This window comes from Anomaloglossus baeobatrachus, chromosome 7 (assembly GCF_048569485.1).
Source record: "Anomaloglossus baeobatrachus isolate aAnoBae1 chromosome 7, aAnoBae1.hap1, whole genome shotgun sequence".
In the NCBI taxonomy this organism is placed as follows: Eukaryota; Metazoa; Chordata; class Amphibia; order Anura; family Aromobatidae; genus Anomaloglossus; species Anomaloglossus baeobatrachus.
In genome coordinates this window covers 26,502,531-26,527,750 of record NC_134359.1, presented here as the reverse complement: position 1 = coordinate 26,527,750, position 25,220 = coordinate 26,502,531, and the positions used below count along the sequence as shown (strand labels likewise).

General features: G+C 43.1%; 1 protein-coding gene across 5 annotated transcripts in view; it reads left to right on the top strand.

Moving 5' to 3' along the window:
- Positions 1 to 25,220, top strand: part of LRP1B (LDL receptor related protein 1B) — a 2,012,817-nt gene that overhangs the window by 1,397,126 nt on the left and 590,471 nt on the right. For all 5 annotated transcript variants that reach the window (XM_075317168.1, XM_075317164.1, XM_075317167.1 and 2 more), the window contains exon 32: positions 2,775 to 2,924. In XM_075317168.1, coding sequence (XP_075173283.1) covers positions 2,775 to 2,924 — 150 coding nt within the window. The remainder of the gene's footprint in view (positions 1 to 2,774; positions 2,925 to 25,220) is intronic.

The window sequence follows — 25,220 nt, the reverse complement described above, 5'->3', positions numbered from 1 at the left end:
ATCAGGTCTCTAGTCAGACTAGAAGAATCCTTGAGTCTGACCTTGATTTGTCACTGATTGACCACGGAGGTATAAATAATCCCTCCCAGATGTGATTGTGCAAAGAAAGTGAGGAAGTGAAAACACCTGAATGGAATTTAAACAGAAAAAAGGAAAGACAAAAGAACAATCAGCATTTGGACAGAGAAAAATCAGGTTGTGGTCCAACAGAAAAGGAATCAGACCACACACCCAGAGGTTATCGGGTCGAGTTATGACTCTATCTATCTCTCTATCTATCTGTTAACGCTGAGCCCTCCCACTGACACTGGAATGAACAAACCAGGAGAAATTATATACCTATAGTCATCAGAGCCCTACTCAGACTAGGAGAAGCCTTAATGCAGACTTTGACTTGTCCCTGCCTGACCGTGGAGGTTGACACCTGAAGATAACGGTATGGTGCCCCAACTCAACATCAGCTGACCTGAAGTAACCTTAACTGCACCCTCAACTGTAAATAAAGTGTAACACAAAACAACTATAAACATAAATAAAGTGCGCACAAGCAGAGGTTGAGACACATGGCTATTAACGTGTGCACACAGTCATACAGGGAAGATGGAGAAAAAAAGGAAGAAACTCAATGATTTATGGAATACATAGAATTCCCCAAATCCCAAACATAACAGAAATGTATATATACTAGGAAGGGAAACTGACAAACAAACTGCAGGGAAAAGCAAGAGATATTATACAGAAAGGAAATTATTAACTGAAGAGCTGGCAAGAAAGGTGTGTGCATGGTGAGTATCAATTGCACCTCCCAAGATGTGATTGGGCAAAGTAAAGAAGTAAAAACACCTGAATTGAATTTAAACAGAAAAAAAGGAAAGACAAAAGAACAGTCCGCATTTGGACAGATAAAAATGAGGCTGTGGCCCAACAGAAAAGGAAACCAACCACACACCCAGAGGTCACCAGATCAAGTTATGACTCTATCTATCTATCTATCTATCTATCTATCTATCTATCTATCTATCTATCTGTTAAGACTGAGCCCTGCAACTCACACTGGGATGGACAAACCAGGTGAAATTATATACCTGTAATTATCAGGTCCCTAGTCAGACTAGGACAAGCCTTAACTCTGACCTTGAATTGTCCCTGCCTGACCGTGGAGGTTGACACCCGAAGAAAACAGATTGGTGCCGCCGCTCAATTTCAGCTGACTATAAATAAAGTGTAACACTAAATAAGACTATAAATAAAGTGTAACACTAAATAACAATAAACATAAATGAAGTGTACACAGACAGAGGTTGGGACACTTGGCTAACGTGTGCACACAGTCGTACAAGAAAAATGGAGAAAAAAGGAAGAAACGCAAAGATTTACAGAATACATGAAATTTCCCTCAAATCCCAAACATAAAAAGTGATATATACTGGTAAGGGAAACTCACAAACAAACTTCAGGGAAAAGTAAAAGAGGTTATAGAGAAAGAAAATTATTAACTGAAGAGCTGGGACTCCAAACATCCATCCATGCAGGAATAAAGCCAGCTAGAAACGTGTGTGCATGGTGAGTATAAATAGACCCTCCTAAGAAGTCATTGGGCAAACAAAGTGAGGAAGTAAAATACCTGAATGGAATTTAAACAGCAAAAAAGGAAAGACAAAAGAACAATCAGCAGTTGGACAGAGAAAAACCAGACTGTAGTCCAACAGGGAAGAAAACGACCACACACCCAGAGGTCACCAGGTCAAGCTATGACTCTTATCTATCTATCTATCTGTTAGAAATTAATGAATTGAAAATTTGATTAGAGTTGAAATTTATGCTGTTCAACCTAAATTAAAATAATTTATTATACTCTATGCAAGAGCAATATATGGGCCACTTGCAGTCAAATAGCGCATCGGAATGCACAATATCAGCTCTGGACGTGGTTGTGGCCTTCTCACCTTTTGGACACTTGTGTGGTAACACAAGTTGCACAGTGGTATGGCTATGAAGTATTTCTTCACACTTGACAGCATAATAAATGGAGGGCTAACACTTAATTTAAAAACACCATTAGACACACCTCACCCCTCACCAGTCCCGGCTCCACAGCTGCCGTGTCGATCTTCTTCTTCCTTGCTTTGTTTCTTCTTTTAGCCTCACTCTTTTGCACCTCCGCCGGCATTCAAAAGCCCTCTCGTGATGTCATGACATAGCAGGGGGGGTGGGGGGGCCACATGTATTGATGCTACCTTAAATCTAGTGAATGTTGGAGGAGCCCAAAGAGTGAGGAGACTTAAAACAGAAAAGAAAACCAGAGCCAGAGGGAGAAACTCAGCCAGCGGGAGACTGTAGGTATAGCTGTGGCACCAGTGCAGGTAAAGGGCAAGGTAAGAATAATGCTTTGTTTTTCTTCTAAACGCCTTCCTTGCCTTTATGTAGAATGAAGCATATTAACGAACATTTTGCTCAATTCCAACAAATCGAATAGGAAAATGTGTGAGTTCTTTCTTTGGCTTTCTGTCTCCTGTTAGGTAATTAAAATGAACGCACTTGTTACACTTCTGATTTCATAAACACATTTCAGCATTGGTTATGTAAAAACCTGTTTGATTGTCGTCTAAAAATCCCAGAGATTACGTTACTGGTAGAGCCGTGTTCCTTACTCATTCAGTTGACGTCCTCAGTGCATCTTGTTTTATCTACAATTGCAATGTAACCTAATAAGTTCTGTAATTATGTTTGATGTTATTTTTCCTGAATATTCAATCTCGGTAATGTTTTCCCAGGGTTATCGATAGACTACACCGACAATAAGTTATATTGGATCAGCTCCGGGAACAGGACCATAAATAGATGCAACCTGGATGGCAATAATTTAGAAGTCATAGAGTCAATGAAGAAAGAATTAACAAAAGCCACTTCATTAACCATTGTGGGTAAGTGCGATAGACCTCGTGTAATGTGTCCATTGATCGGTTACTGATTAATTATGGACTGTGTGAATAGGAATAATGGGCGAAATATCCCCTATATCCATTCCAATATGGAGAAAAGCTTGACTTACAACGCTCTATGGAGTTCCATTTCTACTATTGGTTTAGGTGCTGTATCTATCTATCTTTCTATCTATCTTTTCCTATTTGTATATTTCTGCAATATATCTACACATCTTCCAATGTATGCCTCTATCTACCGTATGTTACGAACCGGCGCCGCCATAGCCGCAAGCAGCCTGCTGCGGTTCCTGTTGCGCCCAGGCGCCGGCTGCCGTTCTTGGCCGTGCCTCGGGTCGTCCAGTTGGCTGTTCCTTCCACCACGTCCAAGTGTGGAGAGGCGGCTAGTGCACCTGCGTGCGCCGATTTACCCCAGCCAGAGTCTAAGCCCGGTGTTTTGCCTAGTGAGCATGCTCAGCCTGATTGTGTTATGTCTGAGACTAAGTCCTCAGTTCAGGCTACTGAGCATGCTCCCACAATTAACCCTAACAGCCTCTTTGCACAGGTACTTGGACTTCGTGCTGTGTCTAAGTTCTGGGATGTGCCTACTGAGCATGCTCAAACTGATAGTCTGCTTTCTAAGCCTGTTGCTCAGGCTACTGAGCATGCTCAGGCACTTAGTGCATCAGAGGCTAGGTCCGGTAAGGACCTCACTGAGCATGTCCGTGAGGTGGCAGGCCCTGATAGGGCAGAGCGTGTCAGGTGTCCTGATGACGTGGCAACTCCGGACTGGCTCGCAGAGGCCCGCCCCTATGATCTGGCACCTCAGTATTGGTCATCAGATGATTACTGGTGAATTGTTTGGGGCGTGGCTGCCATGAGGTCATCAATGACGTGGCGGTTCCGGATAGGTCGCATGTGACGTCACTGATGACATGGCACTCTGCTATTGGACCTTGGTGGTTCCACCCTGGGTTTGGGGCGGACCCAGGTTATAAAAGGGGCTGGAGACAACATGGAGGGGCGCAGTCTTCACATTTGCTCAGTCAGAGCACACCTCCATGTTAGAGCCTCATTGCGGCATAAGCCTATGTTGGGAAGCGGTAGGTAGGGTTAGGCGAACGGTGCCTGTCACGCCAAGATTCGTGGCTCGGCACATCAGGGTCAGGCGCCGTGCTTCCCTCCTGCCGTTCCAGTCTTGCTATAGCAGCCCAGTGGCGTTAACTGGGTTGCGGCTGCTGTGCTTCCTGTCCGATTGTGCCCCCTACGCACACGGACAATGCACCTGCTGCGCCACCTGTCCGATTGTGCCTCCTACGCACACGGACAACGCACCGGCTGCGCCACCTGTCCGATTGTGCCCCCTACGCACACGGACAACGCACCTGCTGCGCCACCTGTCCGGTTGTGCCCCCTACGCGCACGGACAGCGTACCCCAGGACCCCTGTGGAGTTAACAGGGTGTTCCTTATCCTCCGCGGCTTCCCGGTCAACGCTACTGGTGTACCCATCTGGCCTGACGTGTCCTACACACACATGGCCAGTCGAGAGGTGGCCAGAAATGCTAATCGGAGGACCGCTCGGCCTGACGTGTCCTACACACGTGGCCGACAGGGCGCTTTCGTGGCGGTCTTCCGGTCAACGCTACCTGGTTACCACCCGGCCTGACGTGTTTCCTGCACATGTGGTTGGTGTAGCGCTAGGTGCACCAAAACGCTAATCGGGTTGTCGTCCGGTCTGACGTGTCCCAACACACGTGACCGGTTCCCAGAGTTCCTGGGTTGTCTCAGAGCCATCCAGCTCTATAGTCTCCGCCTAACCCTCAGGTGCCAGCAGCTCCTTTGTCATCTGGAGCACGGTGGGCCCCGACTGGCGATTAGGATATATACCCCCTGGTCCTAATCTGCCGGTCCCCCCGTAACACCGTATGTCTCATATGCACCCTTTCTTTCTTTCTTTCTCTTTATTTCTTTCTTTCTTTCCTTTCTTTCTTTCCTTTCTGTCTTTCCTTTCTTTCTTTCCTTTCTTTCTTTCTTTCCTTTCTTTCCTTTCTTCCTTCTGTCATGATCCAGGCTGGACTTACCTGCTGTGGTTACACCCAACTCTAGCCTCGTCATGTCAGGGCTTAACTTCCCTTGCCTTGTTCTGGATCCCAGGACACTATATCTTGCCTCTCTACCTATGGCTCAGCGCCAGTAATATTTCCACCTTACAGCGTGTATACTGGCTCTGGTGAGTGTTCCCGATCTCTCCTGCTTCCCTGCTACTGTGTCCTGACTTGTACCCTCCCCCATTCGTCTGCCTGTCCCCATCCGTGACTTACCGCTCCTGTCTGTTGTTTGAGTTTCACTCTGCATACCTGATCTCCCGGTTTCTGACTCGGTTCTGTTCCCTGACTTGATTTTGATACTCCCCTTGCAGTGACTTGACTTTTTTGGCAAGAGCCTGACTGTTTGACTACTCTATTGCCCCCTGATGGTTCGAATGTTAACTGCCTGCTGAAGTTTCTCTGCTGTACGTCAGCTGTCTCTCTGTTACAGTGTGACTTTGTCTCTCCTCCACTACTCTGCTGCCACCTAGTGGGGAATATGCTGTACTACATCTTACTAGCCCCATTGTACAGCGCGACACCTTTCTCCCTCCCTTCTTCCCTCCTTTCCTTCCTTTTTTTTTCCTTCTTTCCTTCCTACCTCCTTTCCTTTTTTCCTTGCTTCCGCCCTCCTTTCCTTCCTTCCTCCCTCCCTCCTTTCCTTCTTTCCTTCCTTTCTCCCTCCCTTCCTTCTTTCCTTCCTTCCTCCCTCCCTCCTTTCCTTCTTTCCTTGCTTCCACCCACCTTTCCTTCCTTCCTCCCTCCTTTCCTTCTTTCCTTCTTTCCTTTCCTTCTTTCCTTCGTTCCTCCCTCCCTTCTTTCCTTTCTTCTTTCCTTTCTTCCTTCCTTTCTTACATTTTTATCCAACATTCCTTTTGTCCCTACATAGCCCATTGATAGAACTTTAAACTAGTTTTGATCACCTTGTTTACACAATAGTTAATCGTTGCTCCTCGTGTGCAGAATGTTTCCCATTGACATGGAGCAGGGTGAATATTATTTTTAATATTTTTCCATTTTTAACATATTAAGTTCTTTGCTATGAATTTATACCAGAGCATAATAATGAACTTTCAATTCCCATAGAATTTCTTTGATACAAATTGAATTTCCCCTTTAAGGAAGCCCTCCCATCAAAGTGTTTGTCCTCTTCATACATTGCAATCATCATATACTATGGCACTGTGTACTTACAATTGCTCATTGTGCTTTTCTACACAGTAAATTCTTTTTTTCTCTGCTCTATGTAGACACAGAAAGTATCTTGTCCCTGCATAAATCATTCCCTTCTTCAACTCCTAACCCATCTGCTTCCTCCTCCCCCGCCACTGACTTTTTCAGTGATCCATAACTCATGCAGGGAAAAGAGGCATACTGTTTATACATATTGCTCAGAAGGATTCAGCTAGTCTGTTTTTAGTCATATGATGTCATTGACCTAATGGAAAACAGAAGAATTAAATGGGTAGAAAGGCAAAATGAACAATTTAAATTGCCCAGTGCTATAACGTATGATGACTGCAATATAGCAATAGGATAAAAACTTACATGTGAGTACTTCTTTAAAAGTGTGATTTGCCAATTTTTTGTCTTGTCAGATTCGATCACCTCTAGAAAAAAAAACTTTTGCATTGACAAAAGATGTGAGTAACTCAAACTTTTTTCCCACAAAGTTGGTTATTTTTGCAGTTTTCTCAGAATATCTTGAACAAATAGGAAAAGTAAAAGGATGGATCTATGGAAGAATGTCTTTCAGTTGCTATTGTGCACTGGTGCCTCAGGTGGTGCAAAGACCTCTTTCCTACATAGGAAAATACCATTATTATTAATGATGTACAGCAGACAGGGAGACCTATTACTGATTCTGGATAGCTTTAGGGGGTCGCTTCTGGACCAGTATTTCTTTTCCAATCAGTTAACATATGGTTTTGTCATTATTGATGTAGCTTGTTTGAGACTTTTTGTTTACAGAAGCCTATAGGATACCAATGTAAAATTGGATTTAACAAGTCTCTGAAAATTCTAGGCAATTTTTGGGAAAAATTCAAAATATTCCCAACCTATTTAAGGGTTTAATCAATTTTAATAACCATGGCAGGATCATAGATATTTCGTATGCTCTGTGGAGCAATCTGTTGGCTAACACAAGACACTAATAATAAAGAGGTATTCCAGGATGAATCCGATTACTAAATTGGTGGGAATTTGACTGCTGCGACCCTCACCAATTGCCAGAACAGGTCATCTAGTTTTATCAATGACAGAATTAAGGGTGAAAAAAAGTTCCCCCTGTAGCAGCAGGATATACACCCAACCACTACCCATTTCAATTTCATCCTTGCTATGGTTTTGTAATGGCAGAATTGGTTCCCAATGTTCGTACCCCCACTATTTAACATTTATTACTTATCTAGTGATCAGTTAATAAATCATTTAGGCTATTTTTGACGGAAAATTAGAAAAAAAATGTATTGTCCAATTTCCTGAAATTTGTTGTCCAATGCAAATTCAACCATTTTGAGATTTAAATAGGGGTTTGCAAAAAAAAGAATCCAATTTTGGTAAACCATTAAAGGCAAATTTAAAAAAATAACACAAAAAAACTAGTACTTCACCGGTCATATCTTGACCGCCTTGTTGCTGACTGTCCAGCATCCAGTCCTCTATTTTCCACTGTTACATGCCGCATCAATGACCTGTTCACAATAGGCCAGGACTTTTGTATGTAATCAGGCCTTGGGGTCATTGCTCATTGAAACGTCACAACATCCTGACAGTAGGCAATATTGGGCCAGATGTTCTAGCTTATAGTGGAGAACATGGAGATGTGCCATGCAATGGCAGAAAGAACAGGACCAGATGGCTGATATTGAGAAATGAGCACCGGGAGAGGAGGCAGGAGAGGTTAGAGGTGAGTATAATTTTTTTTGTTTTTCACATCTCACATTTATAATGCTCTGGGATTTCGAAAGGCCTAACAGCACAATACAGAACACTCAATTTGGCGGGAATTGAATCTTTTTGGAAAAATTGGTGGAGTCGGCAAGTTTCGAATCCCAAGTTATCCACTTTTCCCTACAAATAAGGGGACATCTACAGATTTATCAGCTACTTACTTGACAGCTGCCCTGCACTCCAGGGGGCCCTATATTATTTGGACAGTGCATCCTTCCTCATTTTCTTGAGTAGAGGTTCATGAAGAAGCCATCATGTTGGTGGCTGTTACATCAATTTCAAAAATGTTTATAATTGCGATAAAAATATTGCTACTTATCGTTCTCTTATCAATAGTCAACATTTTTTTTTTATTCCTTAAACCGTAATTGACATTAACATCTTATAATAATATTTTAGATATAGAACATACAGAACTTGTAGTAGAATACATCATCTACTGCCTGACGCCCAAAGTTCAGTCTTCAAGCTCAGTTCTCAAGGGCTACCAATAATTTCTCTAATTAATAATAATTAACCAGTAATCCTGGCTCTAATTATTTCCAAGACAGCTTGAGTGTTGTGCCCTGAGGGTTGAGTTTGGATCCTCCTCATCTTCGTTATCTCTATGTGGTCTGTTGATCTATGAAACCAACAGCTTGCAAAAAATAAATGTTTACTGGTTTCATTAGATTACAATTACGAATCGTAATTCCTGAGGGCCGTAAAAGACGGAAGGAGGTTGAATTTTCAATGACAAGTTCTTAATTTTCGTTTACAGTAGGTTGTAATATTTCACTAAATATAGTTACATATATATATATATATGTATATCTAAATATTTTTTTTCATTTCTTAATATTTTTATTGTAATATGTTACTGTCAACAATGTGGTGTAGAAAAACCCAAAACATATTGCACCTCTACAGGAGCACTTTATTTCTAACGCTTCATCATTCCACTTGTCATGATCCGTGGTGCTCTGCTCTCCAGTAGAGCCAATGTTCTATATTATGCTCCAGGCCACAGGTTGCTTCTCAGCATTCAGGTCCTGCGCAAGTGCGGGGAGGGGCCTGTATTCAGGCCCCTCGTTCCGGGTGAGTGCTCGGCTTCATTAGAGAGCAACTACACTTGGAATGTTGCCAGTCATAGTTCCTACTCTGCAGTGAATTCTTTAGCTCTGTGAGTTTTGTTCTTTCTGATCTTGCCTCCCTACCCTGGACCTTTGTTATCCTTCTCTGTCCATACCCCTGACTCTGATGTTATCCCCCTGGCTTTTGACCTACGGTTTGTACCTTGACCACAACTCCACTCGCTCCCTGTGTACCTTATCTGATTTCCTGGCTTCTGACCTCTGGCTTGTACCCTGACCTCGGCTCCACTCACTCCCTGTGTACCTTGTCTGAGTTTCCGGCTTCTGACCTCCAGTTTGTACCCTGACCCTGCCTCTGCTCACTCCCTGTGTACCTTCCTGGCTTCTGACCACTGGCGTGTTTGACTTCCCTGTCTCTAGTAGCTTATTTTGATACCTAGTGATGTATCATCACAATGATCATTTAATGTTTTTTGAAATAAAAAATATTAATTACTGTTACATGACAGCAGAGCAGGGAAAATAATTATTTTTTGATAAAGACATTGCTACAGTGTAATTGGTCAGTTAACCCTACCGGTTCTCACTTTGAGCATATTTATCAAAGCTGTGTAATTTTTAGACAATGGAAACTACTTGGATTAAACAGTTTTAAAATGCGCTAAATTTATTCAGTGTTTCATGAGTTTTGATATATTTGTCTAATTTGAAAAAAATCCAAGTAGAATTCAGGAATCCCAAACGATAAAAAATTCCAAGACTTTATTTCACATTTTAAAATTCAATGGTTTGCACTCCATTGAAAGAGAAACAGATGACGCGTTTCGGATCCAACAGATATGAGTAAGGATCTCATATCTGTTGATACATCATATGCTTATGATGTACAATACAATATTATATTATGGAACCGTGTTAGGGAGAAAAAAAAACACTTAATGAGGATCAACCAACAGGATTTTCCTATATAAGCTAAACCCAGTGCTATACTGGCGCTATCATGCTGATTCTATACATACCTTTAGTTGTGAGATCGGATGTATACTTTCTCAAATATAGGCAAGTAAAGTTTGTGACTGTTACTTGATTGATAGGTGCTACAGAATATTTAATTGGTGGGTTGGGTTCTGCTAGTTATTCCCGCCCCTGTCTGCCTGCCTGTCCTTCCTCCCCTTGTCCTCTGTCCTTCATCCCTCCTTCCTCCCCCTTTAATAACAGAGACAGGGAGAGAAGGAAGGACAGGCAGGCAGACAGGGGCAGGAATAACTAGCAAAATCCAACCCACTTATTAGATATTCTCTAGCTGCTATCAATCAAATAAAAGTGTATTTCACAAACTTTACTTGCCTGTATTTCAGAAAGTATACATCAGATCTCATAACTAAAGGTATGTATAGAATCAGCATGATAGTGCCAGTATAGCCGTGGCTTTAGTTAATATATGAGAATCCTGGTGGTTGGTCCTCTTTAACCCCTTCAGCCCCAGAGCGTTTGTCGTTTTTGTTTTTTGCTCCTCTTCTTCCGAGAGCCGTAAGTTTTATATTTTTCTGTCAATCTTGCCATATGAGGGCTTGTTTTTTGCAGGACGAGTTGTACTTTTAAATGAAACCATAAGTTTTACCATATAATGTGTTGGAAAACAGCAAAAAAAATTCCAAGTGTGGAAAAACTGCACTGCAAAAAGTGTGATCGCACAATACTTTTTGGGATATTTTATTCACCGTGTTCACTATATGGTAAAACTGATGTGTCATTGTGATGCCTATGGTCGGTGTGAGTTTGTAGATACCAAACATGTATAGATTTATTTGTATCTAAGGGGTTAAAAAAAATCACAAGTTTGTCCAATAAAAATGGCGCACGTTTTGCGCTATATTCCGAAACCTGTAGCGTTCTCATTTTTCGGGATCTATAGCTCTGTGACAGCTTATTTTTTGCGTCTCGAGCTGACGTTTCTAATGGTACCATTTTTGCGCAGATGCTACGTTTTGATCGCCTGCTATTGCAAAACTTGCGGCAACCAAAAAACGAAATTTTGGCGGTTGGAATTTTTTTGCTGCTACGCCGTTTACTGATCAGATTAAATGATTTTACAGTTTGATAGATCGGGCATTTCTGAAAGCGGCGATACCAAATATGTGTAAATTTTTTATTTTTTTAACCCTTTAATCTTCAATGGGGCGAAAGGGGGGTGATTTGAACCTTTAGGGTTTTGTTACTTTTTTTTATTTTTTAAAACTTTTTTTTTACTTTTTTATTTTATTTTACTAGTCCCCCTAGGGGGACTTTATAGATTAATAATAATAATAATAATAATAATCACTTAAAGATCACTTTGCCCTATCTGCTGATCACAGCTACTCAGCAGTAAACAGCAGATACGCTCACTTTCTGCTTCACTCGGCTCTGGGCCGAGTAAAACCGAAAGCAATTCATGTCAGCAACAGGAGTCATCACATGACCCTGTGCTACCATGGCAACCACCGAAAACCCTTTATTTTTATATAGCGCTAACATATTCCGCAGCGCTTTACATACATCAGGAACACTGTCCCCATTGGGGCTCACAATCTAGAGTCCCTATCTGTATGTCTTTGGAGTGTGGGAAGAAACGGGAGAACCCGGAGGAAACCCACGCAAACACGGGGAGAACATACAAACTCCTTGCAGATGGTGTCCTTGGTGGGAGTCGAACCCAGGACCCCAGCGCTGCAAGACTGCAGTGCTAACCACTGAACCACCACAAGGCTGTAGTGCTAACCACTGAGCCACCGTGCCGCCCCGATCACGTACGTGACTTCCGGTGGGGGCGGCAGTAAGTAAAAGTAATGGCCGTGCGAATACACATCTCGCTGCCAGACTTTGGCAGCAAGATGTAAGGGGTTAAATGTTACTGGTGGAATGCGATTCCACTCATAACATACAGGCACACATGTCAGCTGTTGAAAACAGCTGATATGTGTGCGGATCGCCTCGACCTGCCCAAGGCAAGGGGCGGGCATTAACCTCACACGATCCATGACGGATAGATCCGTCATTGGTCGTGAAGGGGTTTAATGTGCCTTTGTCTCTCATTCATTTGTAAACCTGCCTGAAAGCTCGCAAAGATATTTTTTCTGGTTAGCCAATAAAGGTATCACTCCTAGAATACTTTTGCCATTTTTGGGCTTAAAAGTAGTTACATCAATTTAAAGGCTTAAATGGCTTAGCCCAAATAGAATTCATTTAAATAATAAATAAATAAATAATTAAATAGGTATCGCTTTCGCTATTCCAACAAGTTACCATGTCCCTCATTAATAACAAAATTTAAATTTGAATTTAAAAAAATAAAAAACTAAAGCTTCAACTTTTGAAAAAGAAATCTTCCGTTCTGTAAGTAATACGACGAAGAGGCAGATTCCAATGATAGAATGCGAGTGTGATCACATCATGCTCCATGCTGTGTGGGTGCTTAAAAGCCGGTGCTTGGATGCACGATTTCTTTCGCTATTTATTTCAAACTAATTTTTGTGTATAAATAGATCGTCAATTGTAATTCGTGACGCGTTTGTACTTTCAAGCCCTATGGCAAAAAAAATTTGCAAGCTGTTTCCCGAAATTCAAAGCCAAGCAAGTGAAAACTCGATTGTTGTTTACTTTGAAAACTTCTTACGCAAATGTAAACCAACTTTTCGCACCAATTTCACCACCGTGCGGCGTCTCGATGTTGTGTCTTCTTTGACTTTGGGTCTTTTGCTTCAATCAATGCTAACCGAATAAGGACAGCACATTTCCCTTTAGGAGCAGCTGGAGTTCCTTAATTATGAGAATCATTAGGACCATTTGTTCGTGTTTTCGCTAGACTCACATTGGGTTGCAAGGAAACCGTCCACACTTTTTGCTGAGATAAAAGCTTTTTTGGAGCTTCACAGTCAGCACAACCGAGACGAGCAGAAAGTTTGTGGGATTTGCAAAATGTCCCTATTGATTATGTATATTTTTGACATTTTTCCAGTTGTTCTATTGTCTATCTCGTTAAAGAGTTAATACGCAAACAATTTACCAGCGTGATACAGTCAATAACTCCACATCACAGTGCTGTGCTTTGTATCCCATGATCAAATAAATATGAGTTCGAGGGAAGATGTAATAGAAACTAGTCCCATTGTGGGAGGTCAATTTTGGTAAATATTCTGACTCTTCTGCCAAATTAGAAATCCATTTGCTAAATTCTGCAGGTGGTGTATCATTTATTTGAAATGCTAATGGTTCCTGGGGAGTTTTATCTACACTAATCACTAATCTTCCTAATGCTCCACTGTGCAATTTTCCCGTTTTCAGTCCCTTACAATGAATACATTAAAAAGAAGCGATTGTAATGCACACGAGTGGTTGGTGACAATAAATCCATTGCATTTATAATGTTTAACTCCTCAACTACATTTAAAAACTATCTAGTTGCTTTTGTAGAGGTAAAAAATAAAAAAATCCCATAAAAACATTATTGGAAATTTGAAAGCTACATTATTATTATTATTATTATTATTATTATTATTAAGAAAGTTTCCTCTAAATTTTTTCCTTCTGATTTTTTTTTTTAAACTCCTTTATTGAAATTTGAAAAAAGGATGTTCTTTTGGGATAGTAAGGCTCTGTGCGCACTAGTGCGTTTTTCCCGCGGATTTACCCGCGGATTTGCCGCGGAAATTTCTTGAGAAATGTCTGCAATCTTTGTGCAGACATTTCCCAGCAAATTCTATGGTAAAAAAAAAAAAGCTGTGCGCACTGGTGCGGATTTTTCTCAAGAAATTTCCTTGAGAAGAATTTCTCGAGAAACTTTCTTGAGAAAATGAACATGTCCATTATTTCCGCAGGTACCCTGCGGATTTCGGCAGTACAGCCTGCAAAAATCCGCAGGGAACCACCCGCGGGAAAATCGCGGCTATTCCGCGGCTAATCCGCGGCAAATCCGCGTCAAATCCGCATGCGGATTTGGTGCGGATTTTTTCCGGAGGTCCGGAAATCTTTCACTCCCAGAAGTTTCTCAAGAAATTTTCTTGAGAAACTTCTCATTTCTAGTGCACACATAGCCTAAGAGCTGCATAGGGCTAAAATCTTAATAAGAGCTACAAAGTTGGACTTTTTCCAACTTGCTTGTCCTGGTCAGTAGTCTGTGGTTACAGTGTGACACCATTGACTTACATTGTGCTACAAACCTTGGCTACGTGATGAGATACGAGTAAAGGTGCCATGTAGCTTTATTTCTGCTATTTTACACCAGTTGCAGCCTTTAAAATAAAAAATTATACAGCACTCATTTCACTGTGGATAATGACACAATCTTACCAGCTTTCACCAGCATCTTCACAAGGTCTTTTGCTTTTGTTCTTTGGTTGATCTGCACATGTCTGACCAAAGCACGTTCATCTCAGATACACAGAACACATCTCCTTCCTGAGAGGTATGATGGCTGGACATTCCCATCTTGTTTGTACTTGCGTATAATTCTTTGTATAGATGAATGAGCAAGTCCACAATTCTCTGAGATCTTGGCTGATTTCTTTTGACTTTCCCATGATGCTACACAAAGAAACAGTGTGTTTCAGGTGTGCATTAAAATGCATCCACAGGTGTGTCTCTAATTAATTCATATGTTGCCAATAAACCTATAAGAAGCTTCCAAAGACATTACATCATCATATGGGCTGTCCTATATTGTTTGAAGGCATGGTACTCTTAGGGGTACTTTGCATGCTGCAACATCGCTAGCCGATGCTAGCGATGCCGAGTGCGATAGTACCCGCCCCCGTCGCACATGCGATATCTTGTGATGGCTGCCGTAGCGAACATTATCGCTACGGCAGCTTCACATGGACTTACCTGCCCTGCGACGTCGCCCTTCCTAAGGGGGCGGGTCATGCGGCGTCACAGCGACGTCACACGGCAGGCGGCCAATAGAAGCGGAAGGGCGGAGATGAGCGGGACGTAAACATCCTGCCCACCTCCTTCCTCCCGCATAGCCGGTGGACGCAGGTAGGAGATGTTCCTCGCTCCTGTGGCTTCACACACAGCGATGTGTGCTGCGGCAGGAACGAGGCACAACATCGTATCTCCTATTGGTGCGACATTATGAAAATGCCCACAGATCACCGATATATGACTCTTTTGCGATCATTTATCGGCGCATCCAGCCTTTACACGTTGCGACATCGTTACCGGCGCCGGATGTGCGTCACTTTCGATTTGACCACCGACGATATTGCAGTAGCGATGTCGCAACGTGCAAAGTACCCCTTAGTGTATGTAATCTTTTAACTTTGAAGAAAGTAATAAAAATGCCTTAAAGCATTCTCTCTCTCTCTCTGGCATTTGCCAAATATAAATAATTTTGGTTCCTAATTGAACTAAACCGGGAAAGGTTTATTCTAATTTCATGACAGATAGTGAGAACAACCTGCAGATGTGTCTTTATAGAGAGCAGATGGAAAAACCTGCAGATGTGTCTTTTTTTAGATAGTGGATGGAAACTTCTGGTGTCAACTGTAGATATATCTCTGCCAACCCCTTTAAATGCATCAATATGAATTAAAATGTTAAGTTTACCACCCCACCCCTACATATGGGGGTTATATAAGGTCCTCTTGATGCTACGGAAAATCATTTTTGGACACTTCAAGTTTACAAACCTAGTCCTTTTATTTTGTCCAACGGATAAGGGTGTTTAGCAGTCACTTACTCTTCTCTCCCCATGCTGAATTCATGTACCGAGTGACCAAGTGTATTTAGAGGGGTGTGGTTGGGAGAGATAACTGTGGAGCGAATGAGCATTTTTGCAGACAACAATCGGTAACACCAGCTTAAGACCTCATTCACACGTACGTGCCTCCGGTACGAGTTTGACAGTTGTCTCACATACCAGAGACACTACACACGTACACCAATGTTACCCTATGGTAACAGGCACATTAACGTAAATCCACACGGAACGTGTGTCCATGTGGATTGTACGTGTGCCCGTGTGCTCCATACGGAGGCATGTCCGTTTTTCTCCGGCATCACGGGTGTCATACGGCGCACACCCGTACCACACGGATATAGTGTGGATGCGGTCCCGTGTGACACGCGCCGGAGAAACGCATGTGTCATTATAAAAATAAAAAAAAACACATACTCACCTTCACCAGCCCTGCAGTCTCTGCCGCGGCTGTCCCCTGCATCCGTCCCCCAGTGAATTTGAACAATGCTTCTTCACTGATGGCCGGAAGCAGCGTCAGCGGGGCGTGGCCTGTGCCGGACACTGTCATTTAGCACCACAGACAGCTCCGGAAGAATCAGGTAAGGCGGGACTTTCCGTTTTCCGTGTGTTATTACGTATAACACACGGAGAACACGCATGTGCCACAAACACGGCACACGGGGAGCAAACCACCCCTTTAATACGTATGTGACAAAAAGGTTCGTTTTTTTTCACGTACGTGTGAAAGAGGCCTAAGGCATCTCCAGGACCAGAATATTGGTTTAATAGGCACATGACCTTGAAGTCTCCACTAGAGATGAGCAAATTCGAGGTTCGTTTTTTGAATCAAACACCGACATAAAAAAAGAGTTCAGGTTCGTAGTTCGGATGCTTTACGTGTGAACTTCACTCTTCCGGCTACCCTTCCCTCGGAAGTGATTTGCTTATGGCTGACTGTATGTGGGCGGAGACTCAAACTGCCATTCAGTGTTTTCGAACCGGGTTTGGGCCAAGCTCTAACCAGTGGAGGCAGTGTCGGACTGGCTACCAGAAAAACCCCCAGTAAGACCAGACCTGGCTGCGGTTACCTGCATTAAACTCCTGGGCTCTCACCTAAGCTCTGGAGTTCAGCCCGGCCTGACCGCAGCTGTCATGAACTGTACCGCAATCGCCGGGGAATCAATCACTCGGCGCCCGCGGTTCAGTCCTGCAAACCCTAAGTTCAGTCCAGGCTGCACTCCAGAGCTCAGATAAGAGCTCCGGAGTTCAATGCAGGTAACCGCGGCCAGGCCTTGAATTACTGGCGGTTTCTCCAACACTGAGTGGTTTGGTTTGGTGCCTACTAACGAACTGAACCTCCAAAGGTTTGGTCATCTCCAGTCTCCACCACCATCTTTGGACCTCCACCACACTTTTCAGCACAATTAGTATTTGGGGGCTTTGATAATATTCACTTGAAACTCATAGCTTCCAATCCAATAGTCCAAATATTTACATCTTTGGAAACTTTTACCGTAGGTTCTTTGGCTTCCTGAAGGACCGCATGTATATTTAGAGCATTTGATGCACGAAAGAAAAATGTAAATGACGGCTACATACTGTACTACAAGCCTTAAAAACGACCGTCCTCCGTGTGGTATAAATTTCTACACTTGACTCCTACATTTGCCCTTTTTTGTAAGTTGCCTATTTACTAAAAGCAAATTCCTGTCTGGATTTTGAGTAGTTTCCATGGCAACAGGATTGGGTAGCCCTGCATGGGCTGCGTAAGGACAAAATATGATCCGTGCACTGCCGGTTGGATAAAGGCAAAGGGTTGTGTAAATAACCTCGCTTTTGAGACTTTTATTTCTGCAGCAACATGCGGCGGGCTTAAAGGATAAAAGAAAAAGTGTCATTGAATAAAGGGGCGCGATGCAGCGATGTAATATCTGCTACAAGCGTAACCGAGCTGAAATAGTCCTTAATATTAAAATTGTGACAAGCGTGTCTATATCTGCATAGGTTTCCACGGACATGTGTAATACTTAATTTATTATGTTGGGGCCAAACAATGAAATCGCCCAATTTGCAGCTCATTTCTGGGTCTGGTCACCAGATCGTTTAGAAGTCAGCGCTCGTTATTTTGGAGCTTTTTAATAATTACAGATTTTTAAAGTTCACAAATGCTAAAGGCTGTATGTGTTCTGCTGTTTCTTCAGGGAGTTGCTGAAGTTTTGTCATTTCTAAACACAAAGTTTTTACAGAGTAAAGGCTGCTTTACACCAGACAATCTATCGTGCGATAGATCGTCGGGGTCACGTTTTTTGTGACGCACATCCGGCATCACTGGTGATGCCGGCCTGTGTGACACCTCCTAGCGACGCAGTATCGGTCACAAATCGTGAGTCGTGTACTGCTCGCTAGGTTCCATAATATCGTTTAATTTAGTTGTTCATCGTTTCCGGGGTAGCACACGCCGCTCCGTGTGACACCCCGGGAACGATGAACAGCAGCTCACCTGCGTCACGCGGCCGCCGCTGGCTATATGAAGGAAGGAGGTGGGCGGGATGTTTACGCCCCGCTCATCTCCGCCCCTCCGCTTCCATTGGCCGGCGGCCGGGTGACGTCGCTGTGACACCGAACGTCCCTCCCACTCCAGGAAGTGGACGTTCGCCGCCCACAGCGTGGTCGCACGAGAGGTAAGTACGTGTGACGGGGGTTACTGACTTTGTGTGACACGGGCAGCGATTTGCCCGTGACGCAAAAAGGACGGGGGCGGGTACGATCGTGAAATTGCACAATCGGTCGTACCGTGTAAAGCAGCCTTTAGGCTATGTGCGCACGTTGCGTTTTGAACTGCAGCATTTTCAGTGCCAAATTGCATGCGTTCAGCTTCCCCAGCAAAGTCTATGAGAAAGCCGAAAAATCAATGCACAAGCTGCGTTTGTAAACGCAGCGTTTTGGATGCCCAAAATCGCTGCGGAAAAAAAAGCAGCATGTCACTTCTTTTGTTCATTGTAGCTGCGTTCTCCACCCATTGAAATCAATTATGTGGGTCAGAACGCAACCAAAATGCACTTGCACTGCATTTTTGTTGCGTTCCGCATGCTTTTTTGACAAGCAAAACGCAGGTCTTTTCAGTCTCTCTCTGTCAATGTCGGTCAATCTCTGTCTGTGGATGTCGGTGAATCTCCCTCTGTCTGTTGGTCGGTCGGTCTCTTTCTCTGTCAGTTGTTTGCTCTGTCTGTCTCTCTCTCTCTCTGTCGGTCGGTCTCTCTGTCTGTCTGTCCCTCTCTCTGTCCGTCGGTCAGTCTCTCCCTCTCTCTCATACTCACTGATCCCCGATCCCCGGCGCGGTGCTGCATTGCGTTCACACTGCTCCAGCAGCTTTTCCTCTTTTAAAAATGCCGACCGCTCATTATTCAATCTCGTATTCCCTGCTTTCCCCGCCCACCGGCGCCTATGATTGGTTGCAATGGGGAGATAAGGTATGCACACCAGTGACTATGTAAGGGGAATACATGGAATAGCAGAAACTGCTGTGTGAATACTGACTTGAAAAATCCAATAGCTATATGCAAGAGTGAAAATGTGAAAAATGGAATCTGCATTACTGCCATGAACATATGAATCAAGAGAAATTTAGCTACTGAATTGATCAATGCAATAGAGCCCTAACACTACGCCAAAGTATTTCTCTACGTTGGGGTCCCTAGCTTGTGTGTGTCCTCTCATGCAGTTAAAAAACCTACCGTGTATGGGAAGCTGAGACCCAGGCTATTTATGCGTATGATATGGATTGGCAATAGGTGTGGTTGGGGAGGGTTCACAAACGAAAAACTACTAACAAATAGGAATAACGTTTGGAACTCCATTCTAAGTCCGAACTGGGTGCAAAAACCTAAAAAAACATCACTATGGGGAGATAAGGTATGCACACCAGTGACTATGTAAGGGGAATACATGAAATAGCAGAAACTGCTGTGTGAATACTGACTTGAAAAATCCAATAGCTATATGCAAGAGTGAAAACGTGAAAAATGGAATCTGCATTACTGCCATGAACATATGAATCATATGGTTTTTGCACCCAGTTCGGACTTAGAATGGAGTTCCAAACGTTATTCCTTATTTGTTAGTTGTTTTTCGTTTCTGAACCCTCCCCAACCACACCTATTGCCAATCCATATCATACGCATAAATAGCCTGGGTCTCAGCTTCCCATGCACGGTAGGTTTTTTAACTGCATGAGAGGACACACACAAGCTAGGGACCCCAACGTAGAGAAATACTTTGGCGTAGTGTTGGGGCTCTATTGCATTGATCAATTCAGTAGCTAAATTTCTCTTGATTCATATGTTCATGGCAGTAATGCAGGTTCCATTTTTCACATTTTCACTCTTGCATATAGCTATTGGATTTTTCAAGTCAGTATTCACACAGCAGTTTCTACTATTCCATGTATTCCCCTTCCATAGTCACTGGTGTGCATACCTTATCTCCCCATAGTGATGTTTTTTTAGGTTTTTGCACCCAGTTCGGACTTAGAATGGTGTTCCAAACGTTATTCCTATTTGTTATGATTGGTTGCAGTCAGACACGCCCCCACGCTGAGTGACAGCTGTCTCACTGCAACCAATCACAGCCGCTGGTGGGCGGGTCTATATCGTGCAGTAAAATAAATAAATAAATAATTAAAAAAAAACGACGTGCGGTCCCCACCAATTTTGATACCAGCCAGGGTAAAGCCACACGGCTGAAGGCTGGTATTCTCAGGATGCAATTCATTTCATTTGTTTTATCCATGGAACCCGTAAGGCTAAAAAACATTGGTTCTGTTAATATGAGCTTAAAGATTTCCTTTACAACAGTATAACTTATAAAAAAGGCTGTATGTATATGACTCCTGTAGAAGAGAGATATGCGCATGCTCTGTGACCTGTGCAGACATCATTGTGAAGCAAGGAGTAGGAGGTGAGCTGTGAATGTAGTGACTTACTACACTCACAGCTCACCTCCCACTCCTAGCTTAATAAGGATCTCTGTGCAGGTCATAGAGCATGCTCACTAGTAGTGAGCATGCCCAGAGATCCTTATTAAGCTAAGAGTGGGAGGTGAGCTGTGTTTGTTGTGAGCATGCTCTGTCATCTGTGCAGAGATCATTGTGAAGCAAGGAGTAGGAGGTGAGCTGTGAGTGTTATGGGAATGCTCTGTCAGCTGTGCAGAGATCATTGTGAAGCTAGGAGTATGAGATGAGCTGTGAGTGTTGTGGGTATGTTCTGTGACTAGTGCAGAGATCATTATGAAGGAAAAAGTAGGAGGCAAGTTGTGAGTGTTGTGAGCATGCTCTGTCAGCTGTGCAGAGATCATTGTGAAGCAAGGAGTAAGAGGTGAGCTGTGACTGTTATGGACATACTTTATAACCTGTGCAGAGGTCATTCTGTAGCAGGTAGTAGGAGGTGAGCTGTGAGTGTTGTGAGCATGTTCTGTCAGCTGTGCAGAGATCATTGTCAAGCAAGGAGTAGGAGGTGAGCTGTGAGTGTTAAGGGAATGCTCTGTCATCTGTGCAGAGATCATTGTGAAGCAAGGAGTAGGAGGTGAGCTGTGAATGTTGTGAGCATGCTCTGTCATCTGTGCAGAGCTAATTGGAAAACAAGGAGTAGGAGGTGGGCTGTGAGTGTTTTAAGAATGCTCTGTCAGCTGTGCAGATATCATTGTGAGTCAGGGAGTAGGAGGTGAGCTATGAATGTTGTAGGCATGTTTTCTGACTAGTGTAGATATCATTATGAAGGAAGAAGTAGGAGGTGAGCTGTTTCTGTTGTGGCCATACTTTACAACCTATGCAGAAGTCGATGGGCCGAGCAAAAAAGCTGGCACCCTCAACTTTTTCTTTGGTTGAATACCCTTTGGAATAAATAATTGCAATCAATCACTTCCTATAACCATCACCAAGTTTTTCACATCTCTCAAATGGAATTTTGGACTCTTCTTTTGCAAATTGCTCCAGGTTTGAAGGTGTCCTCTTGCAACAGCAATTTTTAAGATCTCCCCACAGTTGTCAATGGGGTTTAGATCTGAACTCATTGCTACCACTTCAGAACTCTCCAGAGCTTTGTTTCCATCTGTTTCTGGCGGCTTCTGTTTGAGGTCATTGTCCTGCTGAAGTCCCATGACCTAGGACACACCCAGCTTTCTTGCACTGGGCACTACCTTGCGACCAAAAATCCCATTGTAATCTTCAGATTTCATTATGCCTTGCACACAGTCAAGGCCCCCAATGCCAGAGGCAGCAAAACAAATCCAAAACATTTCTGACCTCCACCATATTTGACTGTAGGTACTGTGTTCTTTCTTTTTTAGGCCTCAGTCCATTTTTGATAAATAGTAGAATGATGTACTCCATCTTGGTCTCATCTGCCCACAAGACTCTTTTCCAGAAGGATTTTGGTTACTCACGTAGATTTTGGCAAACTGCAGTCTATCTTTTTATGTCTCTGTGTCTGCAGTGGGGTCCTTCTGGGTCTCCTCCATAGCATTTCATTTTATTCATCTATTGATGGATAATTCACGCTGACACTGATGCACCCTGAGCCTGCAGGACAGGTTGAATTTCTTTGGACCTTGATTGGGATGGCTTATCCACCACCCAAACTATCCTGTATTGCAACTTTTTATCAATTTTTCTCTTCTGTCCATGTCTAGAGAAACTAGCTACACTGCCCTAGATTGTATACTTCTTGGTTTCTTTGCGCAGTGTGGACAAAGTAACTTTAAGATCTCTGGAGATGATCTTGTAACCTTGAGATTGTTCTCAACAATTTTGATTCTCAAGTCCTCAGACAGTTCTCATCTTCTCCTCTTTCTGTTCTCCATGGTTAGTGCGGCACACACAGACACACAATCCAAAGATTGAGTCAACTTCTCCCCTTTTTATCTGGTTTCAGGTGTGATTTTCATATTGCCCACAGTTGTTAATTGTCACAGGTGAGTGTGAACGAGCTTCACATGCTTGAAACAAAGTTGTTTACCCACAAAATTGGAAGATAGAAATAGTTCCGAATTCAACAAGCTAAATATTGGCACGATTTCAAGCCTCTGATAGAAGTGGAATTCAAAATGCATGACTCTATGGGACCATGCAATTTTTATTTATTTTTGTTACACCCTCTAGAGAGCAATTTGGGTCAGGGATGATGGTGGAAATACACTGCACAACCTACTGAAAAAGGAAATACCACTGTAATCACAAAAATATATATGTTTAGACACTAGAACTCCTTTATTACATCAGGTCCCTGGGGTGTTGAAACAAGAATACAGGCACAAATACATTTAGTTACAAAAAAGTTAATATATTTGATGTAGAAGTGCTGACGCTGCAGTCTGTTCCTGCCCTGAGTTATCACTTTTGCACCATTTGAAATGATCTGGTTCCAGCTGCAGACGAGATTCCCAGTTAATTGGTATCAATTGGTTCTTTAGATGAGAACTTGATAAACTGTGCTCTACAGGAGTCCAGCAACGCAGACAGGTCTCACACGCTAAGTAGATAATTTTTCTTTACGGCATTTGCTCCCCCCCCCCTCCCGATCACCCCCTTTCCCTCCCGCGGTCTCCTAGATAATTAGTGATAATATAGACACCTATTTCTGCAGCCGGCAGCATGTTTAACGGTAAGACAATTACAAAGACAGAAGCTCGAAGCTCAAGGATCTTAATACAAATCTGTCCAGGGTTCCATTTCAAATCGTCATGTATCAACATTTTTAAGAGTATCAATATGCACAAATTGTACAAATACGTTCTCCTCTAGAGTTTTCCCATCTTTGTCGTAACCTTCAGTATATAGAAGAATGGCTCTTCCACCATGCAAAGTGAATTTATTGTCAAATTTGTATATTTTTGTTGATTTTAATTTTTTTTTAACTTTAGTAGTAACTACTGCCAGGACTATTTTACAATCCCCCATAGGAAAAGTCTGCACTCTTCTCCACATAAAGTTACATCCCCCACTACAACATGTCTTCTTAAAGCTTGTTTCGCGTCAGTGAAAAACACAGACGTTTTTCACTGACATGTTAAAAATACATGTGTCCCTCCGTGTGCCGTGATTCACATCACATGAGGGTTGTCCATGTGCAATCCATGATCCGTGCTCCGTGATATGTGATTGCACATGGAGATAAACTCACCTGTCCCCTTTCCTGCTGTCCATTGTGCTGAAGAGTTACACGATGCAGCATCCGGCCGCCGCTGTCTGACCTCTACAGCTGCTTATGGGTCAGCTGTGCCTGCATAAATGAATATGCATTCCAGTAATTGGCCAGGCAGGAAGCAGCAGAGAGCAGCGGCTGAACACAGCACCGCTGTAGTAGGTGAGTTTAAAAAGCTTTTATTTTCAATGTCCATTTTTTTTTTTAGTACATGGTTCACGGACCAAGTGAGGGGTTAATCCCATCCTGCCTTGTTCTGGATGTCAGGACGCTATATCCTGGCGCTGCACCTCTGGTGCAGTGCCAGTGATAGTTTATGCTCTGCAGCGTGTGTTGCTGGCTCCTGTGAGTTACCTGATCTGTTCTGCCTCCCTGCTACCTTGTCCTGCCCATTCCCTCTCATGTCTGCCTGTACTCCTAGCCCTGTCTGTCTGACCTCATTCCTGACCTGTTTGTCCTCCACCCTTTAATGTTTCTTGGACTTCCCGGAATCTGACGTGTATCCTAGTTCCTGACTTCGGCTCCATCTCTCCCTTCTGTAGTATATGTGACTTTCCGGCTTCTGATCCTCGGCTATCACTTGACCACAATTTGATTATCCCTGCACTACTGACGAGACCTCCTGCTGCTGACCTGGCCTACTGACTACTCTATTGCCCTCTTGTGATTTGCCTGCTAACTGCACTCTGAAGCTACACTGCTTGTAGCTTGAGCGTCTCTCACAGTACAGCGTGAAAACAGGCCAGCATGTAAAGAAAATATCCCCAATATGTCCTTTAAATTGCAAAAAAAATGCATGGAACTTGGAAACATTTCCGCTGATCACAGGCGTTACATCAGTGTTCGAGCTCTGCCGTAGGTTGCCTATCTATACTTCCTTACCGCGACTTTTCCATAAATAAATCACATTGCGTGGGACCGTGAAGCCGAGTCTCCTATTTCTGACTCACAACAAACTGGTGCAAGTGTCTTGTTAAAATCGCCCTCATGTATTTTAGGTGTCAGGCACTAATGAAATGTCCGCATCAGGATCTCCATCACCCCCATGTATTTTAGTTTTCCTTTAATTGAGGACGGTGGCTGGATCAGGCGCAGACGAGCGGCTATCATCTTCTCATGTCTTCCCCTCCGAGTGAACTCTTCTTCCCTTTGAGGTGAACATTAACAGTGTGGGAGTGAAATACGGGATCGGAGCCAGATTGCTTTATTAGAATAGATTACAATATTTAAAGTTATTTAAATCTATTTAAATGAGATACTTAAAGCAAT